We start from the raw sequence: 26206 nt of genomic DNA, 5'->3' as shown, positions 1-26206 counted from the left end.
TGGCGGGGTAGATAAAGGCTTCTGTCACGGTGGCTCTACCATCTCCTCTCCTGAGGGTAGCTTGGGACCCGTCCAAATTACTGCTGGGGGAGGTCTCAGGGAAAGGGTAACTAGCGGTTACCTTAAAGTCTGTTGTCACTCGTTAGTCGTTACACCACCGTTCCATTCTCTGCGGTGAATCTTGAAGTGAGTATAAAGTAGTCCGCGCACAGGGATAACTTTTTGTCCGTAATGTCCTTTTACTTAACTCCAATAAAGTTCCAATACAACAATAACAGTTTGACACAATTTACACTCTCAGAGGATGGCGTGTCAAGTAGGCTTTCTCGGAAAAATCCGGACAAACCACAGTCCCAGTTATCTGTGTGATCCTCCTCCTGCGACTCACCACTCGCACTTCAGGTGCTTTCCTGCTTTCCTCTCTCTCGTTCCCAGTGCTTAGTGGTAGCACTTCCGCATCCTGGTTGAAGCAGTCCCAGGTCAAGCTGATGGATAATTTTTTGCCTCTTCCATTCTGGAACAAACAGACCAGACAGTGTCTGTGTGGCTCACTCATTTGCAGACTTTTCAAGACTCTTCTAGACTAACTAACTAGCTTGCATTCCACCTTGCAATCACATATATAAGACATAGTCACATGACATAACACAAGATACATTCCTTAGAAATAATAATAATAAACTTTATTTGTATAGCACCAACATATTCCACAGCGCTAACCTAGATGTTAACTCATTCAGTGCTGCAGAGGTGCAATAAACATCAAATGCATACAACATAGAAGACACTGACAATACCATTGCACATGACAAACATACCATTATGGAGGGGCCCCGTTAACTCTGGGCCACTACAGAATGCTCTGAATGAATTATTGTGAAGGTTGATAGAAGCCGGTGGCAGTAAACCTCTCTAGGAAACGTGAATATTTGATGTTTCTGAGCTACAGGCTGTAAATGTGTTTTAAAGCTCCAGAACAAAGTACAAAGAACTGAAAATTATATAATAACCACCACATGCCTCACCGTCTCCAATATAACACAATGCAACAACACCGCATGCAATTAATTGTGATCTTAACCCCTTAAGAACGCTGCCTTTTTTTTTCATTTTTGTTTTTTCTTCCCCAGTTTCAAAAAGTCCTAACTCTTTTATTTATCCATCAACATAGCTGTCTCAGGGCTTGTTGTTTTGCTGTCAAATTATATATTTTAATGGTACTATTTAAGGTGCCATATAATGTACTGAAAAACTATTTAAAAATTCTAAGTGGAGTGAAATGGAAGAAAAACACAATTTTGCCACATTTTGGGGGGTCTTGTTTCTACAGTGTACACACTGCAGGCAAAAATGACAAGATGGTTTCTTCTACGGGTTAGTATGATTGTGACTGTATAAAATGTCTTTATTTTTCTTTCTTTGCTGTACCACTTTTAAAAATTAAATATCTTTAGAAAAATGAAATTATTTTTGCAACCGTAGCTTTTTTATTTTCTTATCGACATAGTGGTGGGAGGGCTTGTTTTTTGTGTCCTGTGGTTTCTATTAATACCAATTTGGAGTACATACAACATTTTGATTGCTTTTTATTAAATTTTCTCCTGGAGACAGGGTGACCAGAAAAGCACAAGTTTGACTTTTGTATTTTTTTCTGAGGATGTTCATTATGCGGTCCAAATAATGTGTTACTTTGATAAACTGGACTTTTACAGATGCAGCAATACCAAATATGCTTTTTTTATTTTGATTTTTTTTCATTATAAGGCCTCGGTCACACGGGCGCTTTTTGCCGCGATTTGCGGATCGCATGATGGATGCGTATCCGCAAATCGCGTGACCGGGGCCGAAAAATCTGCTTCTAGCTGCGTTTCCTTTGAAACAGGTCCGAGCAGTGGAGAGCTGTCCAGCCCATTGAATTCAATGGAGCCGACAATATAGCCGGCTCCATTGAAAGCAATGGGGCTGCGGGCGATCTCAGGATGAATTTTCGGGAAGGGCTTAAAAATATAAGCCCTTCCCTGAAAATCATCCAAAAATGTGTAAAAAGTAAAAAAATATATATACTCACCTTGTCCCGGCAGACGGAGTTCAGCCGCGGCCGGCTGGCAGTTCTCCTGAACTGATGTGAGTAGTATTCAGCAGGCGAGGATTTAAAATCCCCGCCTGCTGAATGAGCTGCCTCTGATTGGTCACAGCCCTCACCAATCAGAGGCAGCTCTCACTCACCCATTCATGAATTCATGAATGGGTAAGTGAGTGCTGCCTCTGATTGGCTCAGCGCAGGGACCAATCAGAGGCTGCTCTCAGCTATTGAATGACAGCCTGACACGGATTTGTTCGGCCAGGGGATTCCTCTTTCCGGCTCCGCGAATGGAGCAGAAAAATGGAACCCCCTCACAGGTGTAAAAGCAGCCTAAAGTACAGCTCGTAATCAAGGACCCTGTCTTCAGCCGAGAATACATGTACTTCAAGACCCGCTCCCAGAGATATGAAGGAGCCATTAGGAACAGTTTACACATGCAGAAGAAAATCAAAGAAATGGGATGGGATGAAAATGGCCGAGAGGTTAAATATATTTACAGGTTATTTACCCACATCCATGTGTCATGATGTTAAAGGGATGGCTGATGCAGTAACTAAAAGGGAACATGGATATTAATATTGTAATTATTAAGCAGCTAATCCTCCAATCTAATCAAGTACCGAGCTTCGTAGGCAGTCAGTGGAGTCTTGGCCACTGCCAGCAATAAAGTGACCTTGCTGGGTCTACTCATTGTTGGGTCAAGGAAAGCGATAAGTGAGGATTTTGCCAGAGTTTCATACCAGACGCAGAAGGCAGAAAATATACACCATGTCTGACCTTCTGATTCTGGTATAAAACTTTGGCAACTTCTTCATGTGAATTTTCCCATTGATTATGTTGCAAACTTGCTGCATTTTTCACATTTTGCTTTAAAAAAACAAAAACGTCTCACAACACATTTGCTTGAACATTTTTTTTTGCATGAAGTCCATTCCCAGTAGATCAGAAGATCCCTCTTAGGGCTCCTACCCATTTAAGTTCTTTTAATGCTGTGATATCGCAGTGTTTTTTTATCATGATTTTCAATGGGACTTTCTAATGTTAAAAACGCATTGCAAGTTGGTGCTTTGCAATTTTTGTGCGATGCGTTTTTAACATTAGAAAGTCCCATTGACAATCACGTTAAAAAATATATATAGACAGTGAGCAGGTTCCCACTTGTAAATGGTCAATCATTCATCTTTGAGTGACTGCCTGATCACAGTGAATGGAGGTAAGAAATCTATGGTGCGCTCTACCTTCATTCAATGAACGACTATAACTACAGTGTGAATGCACAGAAGCGATAGTGGTACTGACCACTGTCAGGCACTTAAGCGCCCAGCAGTTGTCCCATCTAAAAGTACTCTTAGACTTGGGGTTGCCACCTTTTTCACCCAAAAACACTGGCCAATGAATAAACTCACAGCTGGCTGTTACCATTCTTATATTATGGCACTATGCTCCAAGGCCTGTCCTAAGAGTCCAAAGCCTTGAATTGTGTGAAAACTGATGATGGCCCCATAACGAGGCACCAGCCACCTGAAAGTCCTGGGCCCCAAGGCAAAACTTATATGCCATTTCTAATACTAATTTCTTCCTATGTGGCAAAGTTTGGATTTGATTGCCACCTCTACACCCCCTATAGCAGTGGTGGCGAACCTATGGCACTTGTGCCAGAGGTGGCACGCAGAGTCCTCACTGCTGGCACGCGCTGCCAATGGCGGCTCACCACTTGTGAGTACCAGCAGGGGCCATGGCTGCCCAGTAATCTTGTATTATATCGCCACCAGAAGTTAGGGGTGGCGACATAATACAGGGGTTTGAAATGGTGTAACCCCCACAGCTTTTGATAGGCTGGGGGCGTGTGTGGCCTTACCAGGGGAAGCATCGGCAGCGGACGGAGCAGAGGGAGCAGTGGCAGACTGAGCAGAGGGAGCAGCGGCGGACCGAGCAGAGAGAGCAGCGGCAGACCGAGCAGAGAGAGCAGCGGCGGACCGAGCAGAGAGAGCAGCAGGGACGCTGAAGGGAGCGGCGTCGGCAGCAGGAGACAGAGTACCGGCGGCATAAGCACAGCCATTGCCAGTGGAGGGAGCGGCGGTGGCAGCTGGAGAGCAGGACACAGAGCGGCTGCAGCACAGACCGGGGGTATGCTGTGGGGTGTCGATATTACTTTGGGGGACGCTGTGGGGTGTCACTATTATGCGGGGGGGCTGCTGTGGGGTGTCACTATTATGCGGGGAGCCATTGTGGGGTGTTGCTATTACTCGGGGGCTCGTTGTGGTGTGTCGCTATTATGCGTGGGGCCACTTTGGGGTGTCGCTATTATGTGGGGGGCCACTGTGGTGTGTCGCTATTATGCGGGGGGCTGCTGTGGGGTGTCGCTATTACTACTGGGGCCGCTGTGGGGTGTCACTATTACGCGGGGGTGCGCTGTGGGGTTTCGCTTATTACGCGGGGGTACGCTGTGGGGTGTCACTATTACGCGGGGGTGCGCTGTGGGGTGTCACTATTACGCTGGGTGGCACTGTGGGGTGTCAGTATTACGCGGCGGTGCGCTGTGGGGTGTCAGTATTGCGTGGGGGAGCCCTGTGGTCTGTCACTATTACGCAGGGGACCGCTGTGGGGTGTGCCTATTATGCGGGGGGGCGCTGGGGGGTGTCACTATTACGTGGGGGTGGCTGTGGGGTGTCACTACTATACTGGGGGCAGCTGTGGGGGATCACTATTACCGCTGGGGTATGCTTACATGTGGCAGAAATGGGCAGGGCTGTTTTAAAATAGACAGCATGCAGATTTTGACTGCTTTTTGGATGCGGAAATGCTGCAGAATTTTCCACAGAAATTTCCTCTGAGGACATTCTGCAGCATTTCCTCATCTAAAAAGAAGTGCAAATCCACACCCTGTCTATTTTTGAAGCGGTCCTGTCCTTTTTCAGAATGATGGGGGTAAAATCATACGTCGTGATTAGCCCCGCCCCCTGATGTGTTGGCACTTTGCAATAAATAAGTGGGTTTTGGGTTGCAGTTTGGGCACTCGGTCTCTAAAAGGTTCGTCATTACTGCTCTATAGCTTTACTCTTGAAGTATGAGAAACTATTTCTTCAAGTCATGTTGGAATCGTAGATTCTGTGCCACCAAAAATTTGAGCTTCTAACATGTTTGAATATTTGAAGATTGGAAAAATACAATAGTTAGCCTGGAGTCCATGTAGATAGGGGAGATTATATCACTTAACACACATAGTTTTCAAATAAATAGGTGATGGGGTTTTAATATAAGAAAACCTCAAGGCCATTAATAACCGCATTATAAAACAAAGATATTAAATTGGGAGTTCAGTAATACGGCTGGGATGACTTTCACCAATTATCAAAAGCTGCGCTGATCCATTTGTAATGAGAATTTGTGGATAATCGGATTATAACGGAAGGGCCGTGTCTCCATGTTTGTCTTTAACGTTCTCTAAATTACCTCACTATGTTTTATGCTTTACATAAAAAATATGAAATAAATATGTAAGTACTTTAATTTTTTTTTCTACTGACTTTGAGTTATTTGATACCATTTCATCTACTGATTTCCATAGCTTTACTATGAGAACACTACTGTGTTGGTACGAGGTCTCTCGATATCAGAGTTTCCAGCCGTGTTACTTTGTTTTTCTATTCAGTTCTTTCGATTTTAGGGCGCTAAATGGAGAAACTGATGTTGTACACAATGTCTTTATGAAAATGATCAATGTCCTGGGCACGGAGGAGCAGATTGCCAAGTGGATGAGCCTTGCAATGGATTATAAGATCCTAGGAATTTATGCACAGACTGAACTAGGACATGGTAAGTCCATTCTATCCTGAAGTGACATAAAGCATGCCTTAGAAATAAGACTCATTATTGGTGTGTTTGAATATGACAGTTATGCCTACAATCTATGATCAGATTGATGTGGTGGAGCAGAAGCTGCCATGTGCTCCGAAAAAAATGACACTGATGTGCCAAAAGTCATGGGATAAGTGCTAATATCATGTAGGACCTCCTCTTTGCCTGGCAAAGTGCAGTAATTTGACGTGGCATAGATTCCTGAAGTGGACAAAAATCGTCTGGAGATATGTTGAGTCATCTAGATAGCCATGGTATTTGTAGGTGCAGGATCTCAGGTCCAAATGCACATCTGTATCACATCCCATAAGTCGTTGATTGGGCTCATGTCGGGCAAACATGCAAGCCACAACATTTGTAGGAACTCTCCAGAATGTGCCTCAAACCAATTCTGGACAACTTGAGCCCGATGGTATGGTGCATTGTCCTGCTGGAATATCCCATCATTGTGGGGGTACATGAAGTTCAAAAAGGGCTGCAAATGTTCACCAAGCAGTGAAATGTTGTGGGCACCATTCAATCATGTGTTTAGGTGGACCAGTGGACTTAATCCATGTCTTAAACACACCCCACATCAGAAAGGAACCACCACTAGCCTGCACAATGCCTTGTTGACAACTAGGGTCCATGGCTTCATGGGTTTTGTGCCACACATGAACCCTACCATCAGCCTGAATCAATAGGTACTGGTGTCTCTTCAGCTCCCATATCCCATGGAAGCTAAAGAACTCTGCACTGACCTGCGGGATATGCCTGTGGACCATCCTGCATTGAATGTGGATGTGATTTCTGATGGGGTCAATTATATGTTCGCACTGACAATTCTAGCCAGACGCCACTGGTTACAAACATTAGGCACCCATGGGCAGCCACTGCGTTGTCCATTGCGGGTGGTAATGCGTTCTATGGTATATTCCCAATGCACACAGGGACACTGTGAATTGAGGAATGTAACATTGTACAAATTATACATGATAAAAACTATTTCCATTTTATGATCAAAATTAATGAATTTCGCAGGCTAACGTCTAAAGCTGGGAAAAGCAAAAATGTTAACATGACAGATGCATAATTAATGGTAACTGAAAAAATCCCCATAGATCAAAACCGGATCTACATGCGGTGTCACAGGTAAACTATCACTAAAGGGCATTATCACTGAAATATAACTTTAACTGGATCTACATGCAGTGTCACGGGTAAACTATCACTTAAGGGCATTATCACTGAAATATAACTTTAATTGACTATCAAATAAAATAGGTACTATGCAATCTTTAGCACAAAAGACAAAATAGGAACAAAGAATCACAACCACACAACACACATATTAGTGGCAGAGGGGCAATAACCCTCTAATGTTAGGCCCTAATGGCCAAACACTTTTTCAGTTTTTTTAATTGCTAAATTTCTAGAGCTATAACTTTTACATTTTTCAATTGACACAGCTGTATGATGGCTTCTTTCATGCGGGACAAGTTGTATTTTTTAATTACATAATTTTGGGGTACAAATAGTTTATTGTATAATTTTTTAATAGTTTTTTTGGGGGGGATTGAAAAAAAAAGAAATTCCAACCTTGTTTTTTGGATTTCATATCTCCGGCAATCAGCATGCCTTCTCCTGATTGTGGACTCGTATTTCTAATGCTATAGCTTTTCTGTCAATTATCTACAAATTTATTGATATTTTAATATTCCTCTATTTTGTTTTTGGAACAGGAGTATGTACAGTTGTTTTTTTCTCTGTACAAGCGCCATTCTCAGGTCTTGCGCACTCCAGTGAGATCTGGAGCCGCTTGTTGATGACATAGGCACATCATCCAATGTACTCAGAAAGAGGATAGGAAGAATCCAATGGCTGGATGTTCTTAAGGAGGTAAATGTCCAAGAAGGTTGGGAAATACTGCGAAATGAGATTTTCAAAGCACAATCGTTAACAATCCCTAAAAGAAGGAAGAATAGGAAGCAGGATGGACGAACACAGAACTTGCACACGTTAAAAAGGAAGAAAAAAATGTTTAGCAGATGGAAAGAGGGGGAAATATCTAAAGAAGAACATAATGCGGTCTGTAGAAACTGTAGGGCATGTGTCAGAAAAGTTAAAGCTAATAATGAATTGAGGCTTGCAACAGAAGCCAAAAGCAATAAAAAAAGGATTTGGGGGGTATGTCAAAAGCAGAAGAAAAGTCAAAGATGCTATTGGATGCTTATAGATGAAAATGGTGAATAGGTTAAAAATTATGTTGAGAAGGACGAACTTTTAAATACCTATTTTGTATGTGTTTTCTCTCAGAAAGTGTATGGAACATCAACTGATCTTCCCTGTGCTATTGGGGGAATAAAAGAATGCAGCCTATCTGTAAGCAGAGAGATGGTGAGGGAACACTTAGCTAATTTAAATTAATTCAAGTCTCAAGGTCTAGATGAATTACATCCTGGGATACTAAAGGAAGCAGTGGAGGTAATTGCTGAACCTCTCGCCATAATCTTTGAAAATTCCTGAAGATCAGGTGAAGGCCCAAAAGATTGTAAAACGGCAAATGTTGTCACTATCTTCAAAAAAGGGAAGAAGATGGATCCAGGAAACTACAGGCCTGTGAGCCTGACTTCTATACTGGGTAAGATATTTGAACAAATTATTAAACAGCATGTATGCAAGTACTTGGATGAAAATAGAGCAAGTAACTAGAGCCAGCATGGGTTTGTAACAAACAAACCCATGCCCTGGATAAAGCGGCGCCCCCCAGGATCCAAGCCATCAATGTAGAACACGGCAATCCTGGTTCACGCCTCAAACTTGCTTCATCCAGCGGTGCTCTAGAAGTGCTGAACGGCTGTGGAGGAAGTTGAAAACGTTCGTGGACGTTCTCCACTACAAATTCATGCTCAAAACCTACAACCTTGCCCTCCATCATGCTAAACAAGTCTACTTCACCTCTCTCATTTCCTCATTATCCCACAACCCTAAATGGCTCTTTGATACTTTCACTCCCTTCTCAGCCCTAAACCACAGCCCCCTGTGACAGATCTCTGTGCTGTAAAGTTTGCTGCCTACTTCAAAAAGAAAATTGATGACATCCGTCAAGAAATAACTTCCCAATCCCAGACTAGCCCTGACCCTAGTCTTGTCAGCACTGCATCTAGCACCTGCTCACTGTCTGTACTCAGACCCATGACAGAGGAAGAAGTCTCCAAATTGCTCTTCTCTGCTCGCCCCACCACCTGCGCTAACGACCCTCTCCCCTCACACCTCCTCCGATCCCTCTCCCCAGTGGTCATCTCCCATCTCACCACTATATTCAACCTCTCTCTGACCTCTGGTTTCTTTCCCTCTTCTTTCAAACACGCCATCATATCCCCACTAAAGAAGCCGACTCTTGATGCGACTGATGCTGCCAACTACCGACCCATCTCAAACCTTCCCTTCATCTCCAAACTACTAGAACGCCTGGTTTACTCCCACCTTGTAAGCTATCTATCAGAGAACTCTCTCCTCGACCCCCTATAGTTTGGCTTCCGACTCCAACACTCAACAGAAACTGCCCTTACAAGGGTATCACACAACCTACTGACAGCCAAATCGAGGGGCAATTACTCCCTACTGATCCTCCTTGAGCTCTCTGCAGCATTTGACACTGTCAACCACAAACTCCTTCTCAGTATGCTTCGCTCCATCGTCCTCAAAGACACTGCTCTCTCCTGGTTCTCCTCCTACCTATCTGACCGCTCTTTCAGCGTCTCCTTTGCTGGCTCTACCTCTCCTTCTCTTCCCCTTGCTATTGGTGTCCCCCAAGGCTCGGTCCTCGGCCCCCTCCATTTCTCTATCTACACAGCCCCTGTTGGACAAACCATCATGAGATTTGGCCTCCAATACCACCTCTATGCTGACGACACCCAGCTATACACCTCTTCCCATGACATCTCTGCACCTTTTGTCCAAAGCATCACTGACTGTCTGTCCGCTGTCTCTAACACTATGTCCTCTCTCTACCTAAAACTAAACCTCTCTAAAACTGACTTACTGGTATTTCCATCCTCCACTAACTGACCTCATCCATATTTGACTCCGATCTCTCATTTACCCCATACATCCAATCTCTTGCCCGAACATGTCAGCTGCACCTCAAGAACATCGTAAGAGTCTGCTCTTTTCTCACTGTAGACACGCTAAAACTCTTATTGTTACACTCACGGCTCGATTACTGCAACTCGTTGCTGATCGGCCTCCCCTGCACCAGACTCTACCCTCTTCAATCCATCCTGAATGCAGCAGCCAGGCTCATATTCCTGTCCAGCCGCTACTCAGATGCCTCTGCGCTGTGCCGGTCACTGCATGGGTTGCCCGTTAAATTTGGAATTTAATTTAAACTTACTACCTTCATCCACAAAGCCCTCCACAGTGCAGCACCCCCCTATATTGCCTCCCTCATCCCAATCCATCACCCAGCCCGGGCTCTCCGCTCTGCTAAGGAAACTAGACTCCTCTAATTTGAACTTCTCACTCCCGCCTCCAAGACTTCTCCAGAGCAGCACCGATCCTGTGGAACGGATTACCAAAGGCTACCCGGGCAATCCAGGACTCGAAAAACTTCAGGCGTGCTCTAAAAACATACCTCTTCAGGAAGGCATACCGCATTCCCTAAACAAACTCCTCCGTATGCCACCTGACAACATGCTCCCTGACCTACTGACTGCAATCCCTGCTACAAATATCTGAAGGGTTGTCACACAGCATAGGGATCAGCCCTATTCTCATTTGCACAAGGAAAGACTTGACGCAATGGGATGAAACTGAAAGTGAGGAGACACAATTAGATATTAGAAAAAACTTTCTGATAGTGAGGGTGATCAATGAGTGGAACAGGTTACCACGGGAGGTGGCGAGTTCTCCTTCAATGGAAGTGTTCAAACAAAGGCTGGACAAATATCTGTCTGGGAGGATTTAGTGAATCCTGCACTTAGCAGGGGGTTGGGCCCGATGACCCTGGAGGTCCCTTCCAACTCTACGATTCTATGATTTTATGATTAGGTGCCTACTGTCAGCGCATCAATACACAGGGGTATGAAGTGGAAGTTGCTGCTCTGATGACTTTTACTACTTAATTGCAGGCACTGCTCTCATTAACATCAATGGGAAATTCACTTCCAATTGCAAGTGTTCTCCACTATACAGGGGTCAGAGCAGCAGCTTACGTTCCATACACCTGTGTGTTGTGCTGCTAGCGAGCATCCAATGAGTCCTAAGCAGCAGAATCTAGTCGATCAACTGAAAATAGGTCACCAATAATATTTCCCTGGAAAACCCCTTTTACATCTGAATTGATTCTTCTAGATTTTCACTTTCAAATTTCCATAGGACAGGCACTTTATTGAATTTAAGTGGATAGGTCAAGGGGAGCACATTATTCTTTGAAAACCACAAAGATTGGTGACAATTATAGATCCCAAACTGCTAACTATAGCTGTTGTAAATTAGCCAATTCTTGGGTCCAACTAGAAGAGGTCTGAAGCACAGCTGATTTACAGTGATTGGCTGGGAGCACACACGTTGGACTCCACTAATCCAGATGTGCCACCAATGTCTATGATGAGAAAACCCATATCATGTTGGCTATTTTCAGTTACCTCTTATAGACTGTAATGTAGAGAAAAGTAGTGTGTCTATCACCTACTCCCCTTCCTGGCTTCCATTGGCTATTTGGAGTAATAATAATAATCTTTATTTATATAGGGATAATATAATTTGTTGCACTTTATTAATTGGGGAAAACCTTAACAAAAAGGTCATAACATCCAGTATTAAACCAATGAACATCTTGAACCATCGGTGTGAGGGCCCTGCTCGCAAGAGCTTGCAGACTATAAAGAAGTATACACATAGGATACTATACATACATAAATCTGTGTGAGTGGATCACCAGCGTGTTTATGAATAAATCTGCATGGATGAATAATGCATGGATGTGGTGTGTGGGGGATGCAATGGGAAGAACGGTCACAGGTTTTCAAGGGAGAGTGTAGAGGCAGTGTAGATTAAGAAGAGTTTAGCTTAGGAAATATGGTAGGCCTCCATAAAAAGATGTGTTTCTAGGGCATGCTTAAAGCTGTCCCTTTAAAAATAAAAGAACTTTGACTAAAAGGAAACCAATGTGGCTCGACAAGACGGTAAGGGGGCAATAAATGAAAAAAAGAAAGCGTTCAAACTACTAAAGCAAGAAGGCAGCGGAGAAGCACTAAAATCGTACTGGGAAAAAAACAAAATATGCAAAGATAGGATGAAAATTGCTAAGGAGGAGGCAGAAAGACTGATCGCCAAAGAGAGCAAAAACAATCTGAAACTATTTTTCAACTATATTAACAGCAAGAGGATTTGCACCGAGAGCACTGGCCCTTTAACAAATAATGCAGGAGAAATCTTTGAAGATGATGAAGGGAAGGCAAATCTATTGAATAGTTTCTTTTCATGTGTATTCTCAAACGAAAAGGAAATGCCTCATGAGATGCAGGGGAATAAAATAAACCCCTCACAAAATATCTCATACCTAACGCAGGAGGAAGTGCGGAACAGGTTAAAGAAGATTAAAATCGATAAATCGCTAGGCCCAGATGGAATACACCCAAGGGTACTAAGAAAGCTAAGTGATGAGATAGCTAGGCCGCTATATCTAATATTTCTGGATACTATCAAGACTGGGGTTGTACCATTGGATTGGCGCATTGCCAACGTGGTTCCAATTTACAAAAAGGGGACCAAAAGTGAGCCTGGAAACTACAGACTGGTAAGTGTCACTTCAATAACGGGAAAAATAGTCAAAGGGTTTCTGAGAGACGCCATTGAAGAATACCTCAAGAAGAACAAGGGAATAACTCCTCACCAGCATGGATTCATGAAGGGTCGATCATGTCAGACAAATCTGATTAGCTTCTACAATGAAGTAAGCTCTAGGCTGGACCTGGGAGAGTCTATTGATCTCGTATATCTGGACTTTTCTAAAGCATTTGACACTGTGTCGCATAATAGGCTAATATATAAAATGAGACAGCTCGGATTGGGTGAAAACGTGTGTATTTGCGTAAAGAATTGGCTCAATGATAGAAAGCAGAGGGTGGTACTAAATGGTTTGTACTCTGATTGGGCCACCGTTGCTAGCGGGGTATGACACAGGGTTCAGTATTAGGCCCCATTCTGTTTAATATATTTATTAACAACCTGATAGCGGGGCTGCACAGTAAAATATCAATATTTGCAGATGACACAAAATAATACAATATAATGAATGCAACGGAGGACAAGGTACGGCTACAAACAGACCTGGAAAAGCTGGGGGCTTGGGCAGAAAAATGGCAAATGAAGTTCAATGTTGAAAAATGAAAGGTTATGCACATGGGCAGCAAAAACGGATGTCACCAATATACACTAAATGGGGTACCGCTAGGGAAAAGTGATATGGAAAAAAACCTGGGGGTACTAGTGGACTGTAGACTAAACTGGAGTAACCAATGCCAGTCAGCTGCTGCAAAAGCTAATAAAGTCTTGGGGTGCATTAAAAGAGGTATAGGGGTGAAGGACGAGAACATTATCCTTCTACTATATAAGGCATTTATCAGGCCCCATATGGAATACTGCGCATAGTTCTGGTCACCGGTGCTCAGGAAAGATGTTACAGTACTGGAGGGGGTTCAAAGATGAGCAACTAAACTAATACATGGAATGAAGGGACTGGAATACCCAGAAAGACTATCCAAATTGGGATTATTTACTCTAGAAAAAAGACGGCTAAGGGGTGATCAAATAACTATGTATAAATACATGAGGGGACTATACAAGGATCTCTCCCATGATCTGTTTATACCCAGGACTGCGACGGTAACGAGAGGGCATCTGCTACGTTTAGAGGAAAGCAGGTTTCATCACCAACACAGAAAGGGGTTCTTTACTGTAAGAGCAGTTAGACTGTGGAACTCTCTGTCTGAGGAAGTGGTGATGGCAAAATCCATAGAGGAGTTTAAAAGAGGACTTGATGTCTTTCTGGAGCGGAAGGATATTACAGGATATAAATCTTAGGTTAATTGTTAATCCGGGTATACAGGCAGGTAGGAACTATTAGGGGTTGATCCAGGGATTAGTCTAATTGCCATTAGGGAGTCGGGAAGGAATTTTTTCCCCAAAAGGGCTAATTGGCTTCTGCTCGTGGTTTTTTTTTTGCCTTCCTCTGGATCAACAAAACAGGAGGATAAACAGGCTGGACTAGATGGACATTGTCTTCATTCAACCTTACAAACTATGTTACTATGTTACTATGTTGGGAATTAACCTGATTGTCTGGGATAGTGCATTCCAGAAAACTGGTGCGGCTCGTGCAAAATCTTGGAGGCGGGAGTAGGAGGTTTGAATTAGAGAGAAATTTACTTTAAGTTCTTAGCAGAGTGGAGAGCATAGATAGGGGAAGTAGACCGAGATGAGGGAAGAGATTCAGAGTGATGCATCGGACTTTATGATATGTTGTATTTACTTTGCTCTGGCACAAAATAAAACTGACAGGTGCCAGATTTAAAGAGATCTGAAGTCTCGTGAGCTGTTTTGTACACCTGTGGTGCCCATTTCCTAACAGAGAGGTTGACGATCCAGAGGCGAAAGAACTCCACTTGCCACACCACATACAAATAAAGTTTTGTCATAAACCGTGGTAGATGTTGACCACTCAAACTCCTGGGAATGTAAAGTGAGGCTATGCAGACTGCCGCAGGATTAAGTTTACTACCATGGATGGAAATGTTAATTATCCGTACATACCATGCCTAAGCATAGTAAAGATACTGCTATGTGAAGGATACCATTCTTAGGCTATAGAAGATTCCCTTACCATTGCGTATATAACTATGATGTCAGATACTGAAAGGCCATATGTCCTGTCAGACATGGGGTCTATCAACAGGATATTTGCACCTCAGAAAAAAGGGCGCAAATACTCCGACTCACAATACAACTCAATGTATGAAGGCAGAGGAGCTATAATGCGTCTCCTGCTTTACAGATGACGAATGATTGTCCACCGGGCAGCTAGAGTTCTGTTGGCTTTCTATACTCTGCTCCCCTCCCTTGCCGCCTAAAAAGGCCTGGAAGCTGAGGGGAAGGGGCTCAATTTTCAGTGCTGTAAGCGAGACATGCATGGAGAGAAGGTTCCACCCCCTGCCTAGAGGTGAGGCCAGTAGCACTCATGGTTGGGAGCAAGGGCTAGGCTGGATACCTAGAGGATTCATGCAATTTTCACCCACACCCCATCCGTCAGGAGTTTTGCCTCCAGTTGTGGTATACCAGCCTAGAGCTGGAGGCTTGAGTTAAGCCTAGGCCAAAGGCGTCTCCATCTTCAAATAGCCACATGGGCAGAGGGAGACCCCTAGTTGCATCCTTTAGGGGTCTAGAGGCTAGGGGCTCGCTGGAGCATAACGTGGCCGGACTGAGAGGAGATGGTGAAGGAAAGTGCAGGGATGACGGGTAATTGCACTCCCTCCCTGCATACTAATGGGACCCCAGATATTGCCCCCTGCCCGCAAAGGTACATCATCACTGCACTGATGGGGGAGGGAGGAGCATGCCAGCAACTACAGTCATTGGAGCGGTGGTGGATAGATCTAAGAGGGAAGGTGAGAAGGGGAAGAGGAGTGGAGGGACGATGGTGCAATATTCACCTACTTCCATCTACTCACGTATCTTAATCCTCTTTCCTTCAGCTCTCTCTGCCACCAGCAATGTCACTGCTTCAGTGATGTTGCATTGAGAAGTCACTGTAATTGGGGGTAGGAGTCAGGCACACTCAGATGACCCTATTGCTGATTGGAAGCAGAGTCGTTAGTGATGTCTGGTCTACTTTACCTTCTGGGAGGAGGGGATAACAGTGTATCTGGCAGCACTGTTTGACCTCTCCCCACTTGTTAGCCAGTCCCTGATGCCCAGCTAGAAGAAGGGAGAAAAATAATGAAAAATAGAAATCCTGCAAAGCAGGAGGTCTGCCTCCTTCAGACACTAAGCTAAAACTGATTTATCCAATGGATAACAGTGATCACATAAAAGTAAACAAAAAGTGAAATAAAGCTAAAGTTTCAACTCCCCTCATGGATTGGATCAATGAGGGGTGCTAAAACCCACTCACCTCCGTCCTCCTTGATGTCCCACATGTTAAATGCTTGGCACATGCATAGAAGGCAGGGGAGCCTGGGAGAATTAAAATCTCCCTGCTCCCAGCTAGTACCATCAACTGCATTTGCACCAGAGACATGTTTTAGCCTACGTACCTGTTGAACTGTTCTGTTTGGATTTACAAGTAAAGTAACACTGCCGTCCATTCCTGACTTTGTTTCAAACCACCCCCTGTGTGTGTGGACTATTAATCCATCATCCGGATTCACCTCAGAGGAAGGAATGGTAGTGTCACCCATGACAACGAACTGCAAGTTAAAACCACACTGCGGTTTCCCGAGACCTCCCCTTAGTAGTAACTTGGACGATTCCTGTGTTACCTTTACAGGGGAGGAGATGGTAGAACTACCATGACAAGTTACAACCCTGCCATCTCCTCGGCTGTGGGCTCACTTCTTGCACACTGCATCAGTACTCTCCAATAAGTAACCTGAGATGAATCTATGGAGGCATTAGCTTGCACTGAATAGACTGGAACAGGGCAAATTATCACAAGATAAATTCTGTTCCTCCAGACTATTACATATGCAGTATATCCCTATCTAGGTCCATTTGCAGCTGTACATGTCCTTCTTTGTATTAATCACATTGTATGATTTTGTATCGTATGCAAAAATCGATATTTTACTGTGCAGTTCCTCTATCAGGTCATTGATAAATTTATTGAATAGAATGGGGCCTACTACTGAACTCTGTGGCACCCCACTAGCAACGGTGGCCCAATCAGAGTATGAACCATTTATTATCACTCTCTGCTTTCTATCACTGAGCCAGTTCTTTATCCAACTACACACAATTTTGCCCAGTCTGAGCTGTCTTATTTTATATACCAGCCTATTATTCAGCCAGGTGTCAAATGCTTTAGAAGGAATTAGATATGCAACATCAATAGAGTCTCCCTGGTCCAGCCTAGAACTTACTTCATTGTAGAAGCTGATCAAATTGGTCTGACATGATCAACCCCTCATGAACCCATGCTGATGAGGAGTTATGCAGTTGTTTTTCTTGAGGTGTTCCAGGATGGCATCTCTCAGAAACCCCTTGAATATTTTTCCAATTATTGAAGTGAGGCTTACCGGCCTGTAGTTACCAGGCTCTCTTCTTGACCCCTTTTTGTATAATGGAACCACATTAACAATACACCTATCGAGTGGTACAACCCAGGTCTCAATAGTGTCCCTAAATATAAGAAATAGCAGTCTGTCTATGACGTCACTTAGTTCCCTTAGAACCTTTGGGTGTATTCCATCTGGGCTTGACGATTTGTCGATTTTAATCTTTTTGAACCATCTCTTTTTTGTGAGGGGTACATTTTATCCTCCTGAATCTCATGTGAAATTTCTTTTACCTTCGTGAATACACTTGAGAAAAAAAACATTTAATAGATTTGCCTTTCCCCTTCATCTTCTATGATTTCTCCTGCATTATTTGTTAAAGGGCCAGTGCTTCCAGTCCAATCCTTTTACCATTTATATAATTGAAAAATACTTTGGGGTTATGTTTGCTCTGTTTGCAATCAGTCTTTCTGCCTCCTTTATTGCAGTTTTTATCTTTTCCTTACATCATTTGTTTTCTTCCTGTATGTTTTTAGCGGTTTCTCACTGTCTTCTTGTTTTAATAATTTTAGTTTTCTTTTCTGCTTATTGCCCCCCTTACCGTCTTGTTGAGCCACATTGGTTTCCTTCTACTTATAGTTCTTTTATTCTTAAAGGGTATGAACTGCTCACATGAGGTATTTAGGATGTTTTTAAACTTCTCCAATTTGTCGTCTGTACTTTTATTTTTGAGGACGCAGTCCCAATTAATGTTACCGATAGTAGTTCTGATCAAATTTTGCTTTACTAAAGTTTTGTTTTTTTGTCGCTTCCTGATAAGACTTCCTATTGAATGACAGCTGGAAATTAACTATTAATAATAAATCCAGAGCGTCGCTCCCTCTAGCAGGCTCCCATACAAGTTGGGTAAGGTAGCTATTAGAGATGAGCGAGGGTACTCGCCAAGGCAAACTACTCAAGCGAGTAGTGCCTTATGCGAGTAACTGGTGGTTCGGGTACCGTCGGGGGGCGGCGACGGAGAGCGGGGAGGAACGGAGGGGGGAGATCTCACTCTCCCCCCCCCCCCCCCGTCTCTCCCCCCTGCTCACTCCCGCAACTCACTGCACTCCACCGCCGGCACCTGAATCTTCTGAGATGAGCGGGTAGGTACTCGCGTAAGACACTACACTGCTCATCTCTAGTAGCTATGTTTATTTGTTCTCAATAATTTATCACCCTTGTGAGATTCACAGGTTTTGTTTTCCCATATCATATCTGGATAATTAAAGTATGACAAACCATCTAATAGAAGCCCATAGAGCAGTACTATGCTATCAGGAATATTTTCCCATTTAAACTGAGCCATTTGCCACTGCGCTTTCCCATCCTCGTGACCATTGTGTGTGTCAGTAGTACTCCACAAATTAGATACTTAACTTCAGTACTGTGGATAGGAGATGCGTTATTTTCATGGGACTGCTCCTGTAATGTTACCAAAACCCTTGTTTTCTGTTGCACAACGTAATAGTATAAATTCCCATTTATGTATGTATATATCTGAGCGCATCTATTCAAGAAGTAAAATAATGAATAAACTAATAGCCTCTGGTATATTTCATGACTGTTGTCAATACTGGTTGGTGTTACCTATATCTGTGGATGTGAATAAGTGTCCTTCTCACCTGTGATCACCTCATGACATCATTAGCCCTTGTTCATACATTCCTTGCTGAAGCAAGCGGAAGTAGCAACTATAATGGCTTTTACTCTGTGCCTGAAATATCCAAGATTTTTATTAAAGAAGGATTTAAAAAAATATAAATTTTATTGATTTTCACAGTGGAAATAAAGTACATTATAAACAAGCACAGAGATTCCGATACATACAGATGTGCATATCTGTCCACAATATTGACAAACATTGAATGAACATTTCCATTAATTAAAGAAGGATTAAAAACAATGCAAATGGATAGCAGACCCAGGTCCATGCATGTGCACTCACGAACCTGGGGTCTACTAGCCATTTTCATTGTTTTTAATCCAACTTGAATAAATATCTCAAATTTTATCCTGGAGTATCCAGTTTCTCACTTGTGTTAAAGGTATACTATTGGCATCTTACTGATATGCCAAAAGTCATGGGATAGGAACTATTATCATATAGGACACCCTCTATGATAATTGTTTGGATATTTGTTTGTGCATGATCTAGGGTGTGAATGGATTTATCCTCCACATACATGATCCATTGAGCTCATGATGGGCACATGTGCAGGCCTTTCTATTCATAGGAACTCTCACAAGCGCTCCTCAAACTAATTCTGGAAAACTTGAGCCTCATGGCATGGTGCATTATCCTGCTAAAATATCCTATCATCTTGGGGCTACATGAAATCCATAAAGGACTGCAAATGGTCACCAAGCAGGGAAATGTAGCAGGCACTGTTCAATGATGTGTTTACATGGATCAGTGGACCCAACCCATGCCATGAGAACACACCGTACACCAGTATGCAACCACTTCTTGACAACTGGGGTCCATTGCTTCAAGGGGTCTGCACCACACACGAACCTGACCATTAGCCTGAAACAACTGGTAGGGAGGAAATGGTTGAGGAAGTACGGGTGGTTGGGACCTTAGGAGGCATTGATTATGCTATTCTTGAATTTTGGATAACAAGGGGTTGATAATGAAAAAACGTTATCATGCGCTCTTATTAGGAACACTGCAATATCTCCTTCAAATGAAGTAAGTCTTCAAAAAAGGGAAGAAGGTGGATCCAGGAAACTACAGGCCTTTGAGCCTGACTTCTATACTGAGTAAGGTGTTTGAGCAAATTACTAAACAGGGTATGTGCAAGTACTTGGATGAGAATGGAGTAATTAACCAGAGCCAGCATGGATTTGTAAAAAAAACAAGTCATGCCAGACAAATCTAATTTCCTTTATGACAGAATCACTGACTGGAAATGTGGTGGATATAGTAAATCTTGAATTTGGTGAAGCATTTGACAAAATGTGTCATATCATCCTTATTGATAAAAATGACCAAATAATAGGATTGACAAAGCAAATGTTAGGTGGATTCCCCACTGGCTGCGTGGTCATACTCAGAGAGTGGTCATAAATAGCTGCTCATTCAATTAGGTGAATGTGTCAAGTAGGGTACGACAAAGCTAGCTCTGTCCTGGGCCCAGTGTTGTTCAACCTTTTTATAAATTATCTGGAAGAGGAGATTGATGGGAAACTGATCAAATTTGCAGATGAAACAAAGCTGTGTTGGATAGAAGAGAGAGAGAGGGGATTCAAAAAGATCTAGAAAAGCAGGAACAGTGGGAAACGATTAAAAGAATGATATTTAATGAGTAGAAATGCAAGGTCCTACATCTAGGCAAAAAAAAAGAATAAAAGCACCTACAGAATGGGAGTTAACAGGGCCCCTCCATAATGTATGTATGCATTTGTCTTGTGTCTATGTGTTGTCAGTGTCTTATATGTTGCATGAATGTGATGTGTATTGCATAGCTGCAGCACTGAGTGGGTTAACTGTCTGGTATGTGAAGTGTCTGGAAAATGAATCTTGTTGTTTGTCATGTGATTGTGCTATGTATATGTGTTTGCAAGGTGTTTTGCAAGGAGTCTCTTCTAGTCTTGCAAGAGAGAGGAGTGTGTGGAGTTCTGCATGTGAATCACACAGACACCATCTGTTCTGTGTGGGCCGGAATGGAAGAGGCTGAGAGATATCCAACAGTCTTCCCTGGGCCTACTTTACCCGGGAGATGTCAGTGTTACCCCTAAAACACTGTGAGTGAAACAAGAGAGAGAAACCGCCAAGCAGCGCTGAGTGATTTCTGCTTCCAAATGTGAGTGTTGATAGGTAGAGAGCTAGAGTGAAGAAGAGTGACGGGAAACAGAATTCCACAGATAACTTTGGACTGTGGATTCTTCTGTGATCCTGTGATTTCCTCCCTTGTGTTATACACCATTCCCTGCTGCCGCGTGAATCTACTGTTTTTGGACTGTGAATAATTTCTCAAGAAAACGAGCACGGCAGACTGTTCCCGACTTTGCTCCTTAAACGTTTTCCTGTGTTTGGACCATTTATTTAATCATCTGGGTTCACCACGGAGGAAGGAACGGTGGTGTCACAAGTGACAGGACTCGTAAGATAATCTACTTTTGGTTTACCCCCGTGAAAGTTTCCCCAGCGGTAACTTAGATGGGCCCCATGCTACCCCCAGGGGAGGAGATGTTAGAGCCAATTGACAGGGACTAACTCTTCCCCGCTATCTTTTCGCCTGTGGATCCACTCCTCGGATGCTGCAGGAGGAATTGAACTAAGCAGCACATGTGAAAAAGACTTGGGTATACTAATAGAGCATAGACTGAATATGAGTCAACAGCGTATTGCAGCAGCAAAAAAAAGGCAAACAAAATTCTGGGATGTATTAAGAGAAGCCTAAAGTCTAGATCATATGAGGTAATTATCCCCCTCTAGTCTTCCTTAGCAAGAACTTATTTGGAATACTGTGTCCAGTTGTGGGCACCCAGAATTAAAAGAAGACATAGACAAACAGATCAGAGAAGAGCTACCAGGATGATGAGTGGTCTGCAAATTGTCCTGTGAAGAACAGTTGTAGGATCCGGTAATGTTTAGCTTGCAAAAAAGAAGGCTAAGAGGAGACTTAATAGCAGTCTACAAATATCTGAAGAGCTGTCACAGTGCAGAGGGATCAGCCCTATTCTCATTTGCACAAGGGATGAAACGGAAAGGGAGGAGACACAGATTAGATATTAGAAAAAACTTTTTGATAGTGATGGTGATCAAGGTGGTGAGTTCTCCTTCAATGGAAGTCTTCAAACAGAGGCTGGTCAGACATCTGTCTGGGATGATTTAGTGATCCTTCATTGAGCAGGGGGTCGGACCCAATGTCCCTGGAGGTCCCTTCCAACTCTACCATTCCATGATTCTATGACTCATTGGGCCATGATATGTTGCCAGTCTTCTAGGGTTCAGTTAGCAACTTAACAAGCCCAGGTGCGGTGTTGTGCCCAGTGTTGTGTTAACAGAGGCACTCTGGTGCGTCTTCTACTCCACTATTTCATGGAAGCTAAAGAACACAACACTGACCCCCCAGTCAGTGGATGAAATTTAACAAAAAGAAACTGATTTGTCAACATATTTTGAAGTCTCATTATTCTGTTATCAGTGGAGCTGAGTGAGAGATTTTGTTTGAGGGAGGGATGAGTTGAGGTTTCCATTGATACCATTTTTGGGTAGATGCAACTTTTTGATCACACAGTTTTCCATATTTAGGAAGCAAAGTGACTAAAAAACAGCTATTCTGGTATTGTTTTCCTGTTTTTTTGTTTTTCGCTTCTATGGTATTCACTATGTGGAACAAATAGCCTAAAACGGTTAATGTTTAGGTCATTACAGATCCAGAGTCCAATTCTGTACTTTTTTTATTGTATGTTTTAATTTTTTCCACTAATAAACAACTTGATAATGTAAAATAGACTTTTTTCATCTTGATTTTTTTCCTAAAATCTTTGTGTCTTTGCCACTAATAAAGATTATGGTATAAATTGGAGTTGAATGTTTTTCTATTTAGTGCCCACTTTCTTTTTGAAGTGGCTGCGTAGTCCAGGGTTTTAAGCCCCATTTAGACACGATTATTGCTGAAAATATGCTCAAAAGACAACTTTTGAGCTCTAATTGTTGCATGTAAATGTGCCCATCTTTCAGTTTTCTGTTGGACGATGGATTTCAGTTTGGCTTGAAATCCGTAGTTCAGCAGAACAGCTGATAAGACGGACCGCACGCTGTGCTCTGCTGGTGAGTGCTGATAACAGCTGATTACATTGTCTCAACTGTTCTCAGCTGTCAGCCCTGCAGAACAAAGAGAATTTATTCAGAGAACAGTGTGCGGTCCCCTAAATAAATTCAACTCCCAGTGGCACACACGCTACTAATGGGCACTAATAGGCATTAGTACCAATTAGTAGATTATGCAAAATGATCAATCAAAAGCCATCTTTTGAGCGATCATCGTTGTGTCTAAATGCACCTTCACAAAGCAGGCACTTCAGCACATGGCACAAGCTGCTGGATCTTGGAAATATTGTTTGCATGTAAACGCAGTATTTTAACTAAGGGTGAATGCAGACAGGCGGAAATTCCGCAGCGATATTTTCCGCAGAATTTCCACCCGTGCACTCTGGCATAGTATTGCATACATGCACACAATCCTGCAATCCTATGCGGGCAGCCGCAATCTGACCTTGTGAAAAGTCGCGTGGTAAACAAATTGCGGCATGCCCTATTTCTGTGTGAGCCTCGCAGAGGCCTGCACAGAAACATCACTGGTGACGCGCTGGCTCTGCTCTGTTATGTGCGCTATGCGCCAGCCGCACATAGTAGTGCGCCACGTGAGCCACGGATCACTGCAGGAGCACGGGTCGCATCCCGCTGTGGGAGTTCTCGCAGCAGGATCTGACCCAGCCGTCTGCATTCAGCAGCGAAAGACAAACCAATAATGAAAATATATAGCTGAGTTGCTTATTTTTAAACTTGTATAAGTACGTATGTGCAAAAAAATGAATCTCAGAAAACCTCTTTAATGTATTTTAACATCAAATGTAGAGATATTGAAGTCCGATTATGGAACAAAGATTAAAAAGTAAAAAAATATTAAAGAGAAAAGGAAAATAAAAATGTTAAAACTTCACCTTTCCCACTTCATTATGTACAAAAATAATATATATTTATAAATATATATCATTACAAATCTTGTGATGCCGCGTTTGTAATAACACACAAAGAAAAGTTAGTACATTATTTTGCCCGCACAAAAAACATGGCAAAAATAGCTAATTTTGTAAATCTCGCCTCAGAATAAATTAAATAGAAAGTGATCAAAAAGCCATATGAGTCACCAAATGGTACGGACAAAAATTAGAATTTGTCTTGCAAAAATTAAAAGCCTCAAACTGCACAGCTGAGCAAAGAAAAATAAATGTGGGGGGTCTATGAATGCGATTATACAAAAAAACATTTTTAAAAAAGGGTGAAAAAAGCAGTAAAATATTTTTTAAACTACATAAGTTTCATATTGATGGAATCGTACTGACCAGCAGAATTAATTTTACATATTGTTGATACTGCATGGTGAACACCGTAAGACAAAAAATGCTCCTAAAAATAGAACAAATGAGGACTAGAGCTCATCCCGCAAGGAAACAAGCCTCATAGAGCTCCTCGAATGTAAAAACTAATCATTCATAAAGAAAAGTGTTTTCAGTTTACAAAAATAGCAAATTAAAAAAAACTGTATAAACTTCGTATCACCAGAAGCATGCTGACCCAAAGAATAATGTCATCCCATTATTTATTCTGCATGCTGAATGCCGAGAAAAGGAAATTAAAGAAACAATAGTGATTTTTTTTCTCTCAAACTCACCCCCCAACATATTATATCTACCCCAATATGATGTAATAAAAAATACAACTTATCCCGCAAAAAATGAGCCCTAGTAATGGCTCTAGGAATGTCACAACGAAAAAAACTGACATATCAGATCGTCCTTGGGACATAAAATGGGCCCGTGACTAAGGGGTTAAGTTACCAGACAGCCATGGTGGGCGTCTCATGGGTTCTGCACCGATACGCTGGAAGAACTTACACTATAATACATGTGAATGGGGTTTTAGAGCCGCACTCAGATATTGTACAGAAATAAAACAACACAAATTTCAGGGTATTGGGGATTTTGTCTGCGGATTTTAATATTTGACTGCAATGAATAGCGCCGCACGCAGCAATATTATGCCACCAAACAATGGAAACATTGCAGAAACCTAAAGGGCCGCCATTATAAAACAATGGTGTCTTACAGTCACTATAAATGAATGCCATGATGGTAAAGGCAGCCTAAGCAGTACATGTATCAGTGCTGTATACGCAGTATGCCACGATCTGTATGGCATCACTACCATGATGATGTCACAATCCAGACAGCGGTTAACATTCTAGCAGCCGCTTGGCTGGCCAGACATTGTGGACGGTGGGACGCAGTGGCATCTTGGTGACACTGTGCTCGCACTTTTCACATTTCCTACATAGGATTGAAAACTTTTATTGAGAGAAAAACTCATCTGGTGAAAACCTTTATTGAGAGAAAAGCTCATCAGGTAAGAACTTTTATTATTAAGGACCTCAAGCAAAAGCTGGAGTAATTGCCAATACCGACCTATCAGATCATTTGTATCATAGTCCAAAATATGGGGTGCTGGCAAATGCATTATTTAGGGGGTGGGAATGTACAAGTCAATGTTATAATTGTATCCCCTCCTATAAGGTAACACTATGGTGTCCGTGTAATGAGATAGTTGATGTTATTTAATTCCTCTGTCAGTGGTTGTAATATGATAGCAGATTGCCGTATATAATTTACCTCATATTATTGGCAGCTCAGTGACCAGATGTGTACAGATGTAGCAAAGTTCAACTTGACACTTAGGCCGGGTTCACATGGTCATATTTGCATTATGTATAATGCGCGCAAAACCAGCGCACATGACACGCAGTGAATAGAACCCAGTGATTACAACGGGTTTGTCCCCATATGCGTATTTTGTACGGGCATGTTGGTAGCACAAACAAATATGTGACATGTCCTATTTTCTGCACAGTGCAAGAGCATAAATGCGCCAGACATATGCAGGAAACCTGCAAGTTTGCAGCACATATGCACAAAATCCATATTATGGAGCGACCTCGGCTTCCGATCGTGCGTCATATTGACCCAACACCCAGAGGACATAAATGTCCATCCTGGGGCGTGAAGGGGATAAGGAGCACTTTGGCTCCTAGGGCTGATACTGGGGGCTACTAGATGTGCCCAGGGGCCTGTGTTCAGTAAATGATCCACTTTCTTTACTTTCCAGAGCTTTCTTTACCTCCGCTCCCCCTTTGGGGGCGAGGGGACGGATTGTCCTCCTCCATTTTGGAAGAGAGAAAGTGCC

General features: G+C 42.7%; 1 protein-coding gene across 1 annotated transcript in view; it reads left to right on the top strand.

Moving 5' to 3' along the window:
- The first annotated feature begins 2460 nt into the window (after positions 1–2460).
- The window catches only part of LOC136620203 (hormonally up-regulated neu tumor-associated kinase-like), a 36261-nt gene continuing 12515 nt past the window's right edge, over positions 2461–26206 (top strand). The window contains exons 1-3 of the mRNA XM_066594909.1: positions 2461–2582; positions 5751–5899; positions 25305–25372. Coding sequence (XP_066451006.1) covers positions 2461–2582; positions 5751–5899; positions 25305–25372 — 339 coding nt within the window. The remainder of the gene's footprint in view (positions 2583–5750; positions 5900–25304; positions 25373–26206) is intronic.

This window comes from Eleutherodactylus coqui, chromosome 3 (assembly GCF_035609145.1).
Source record: "Eleutherodactylus coqui strain aEleCoq1 chromosome 3, aEleCoq1.hap1, whole genome shotgun sequence".
NCBI classification, from domain to species: Eukaryota; Metazoa; Chordata; class Amphibia; order Anura; family Eleutherodactylidae; genus Eleutherodactylus; species Eleutherodactylus coqui.
The sequence above is the reverse complement of the archived record's forward strand: the minus strand, read 5'-3'. Positions and strand labels throughout refer to the sequence as shown.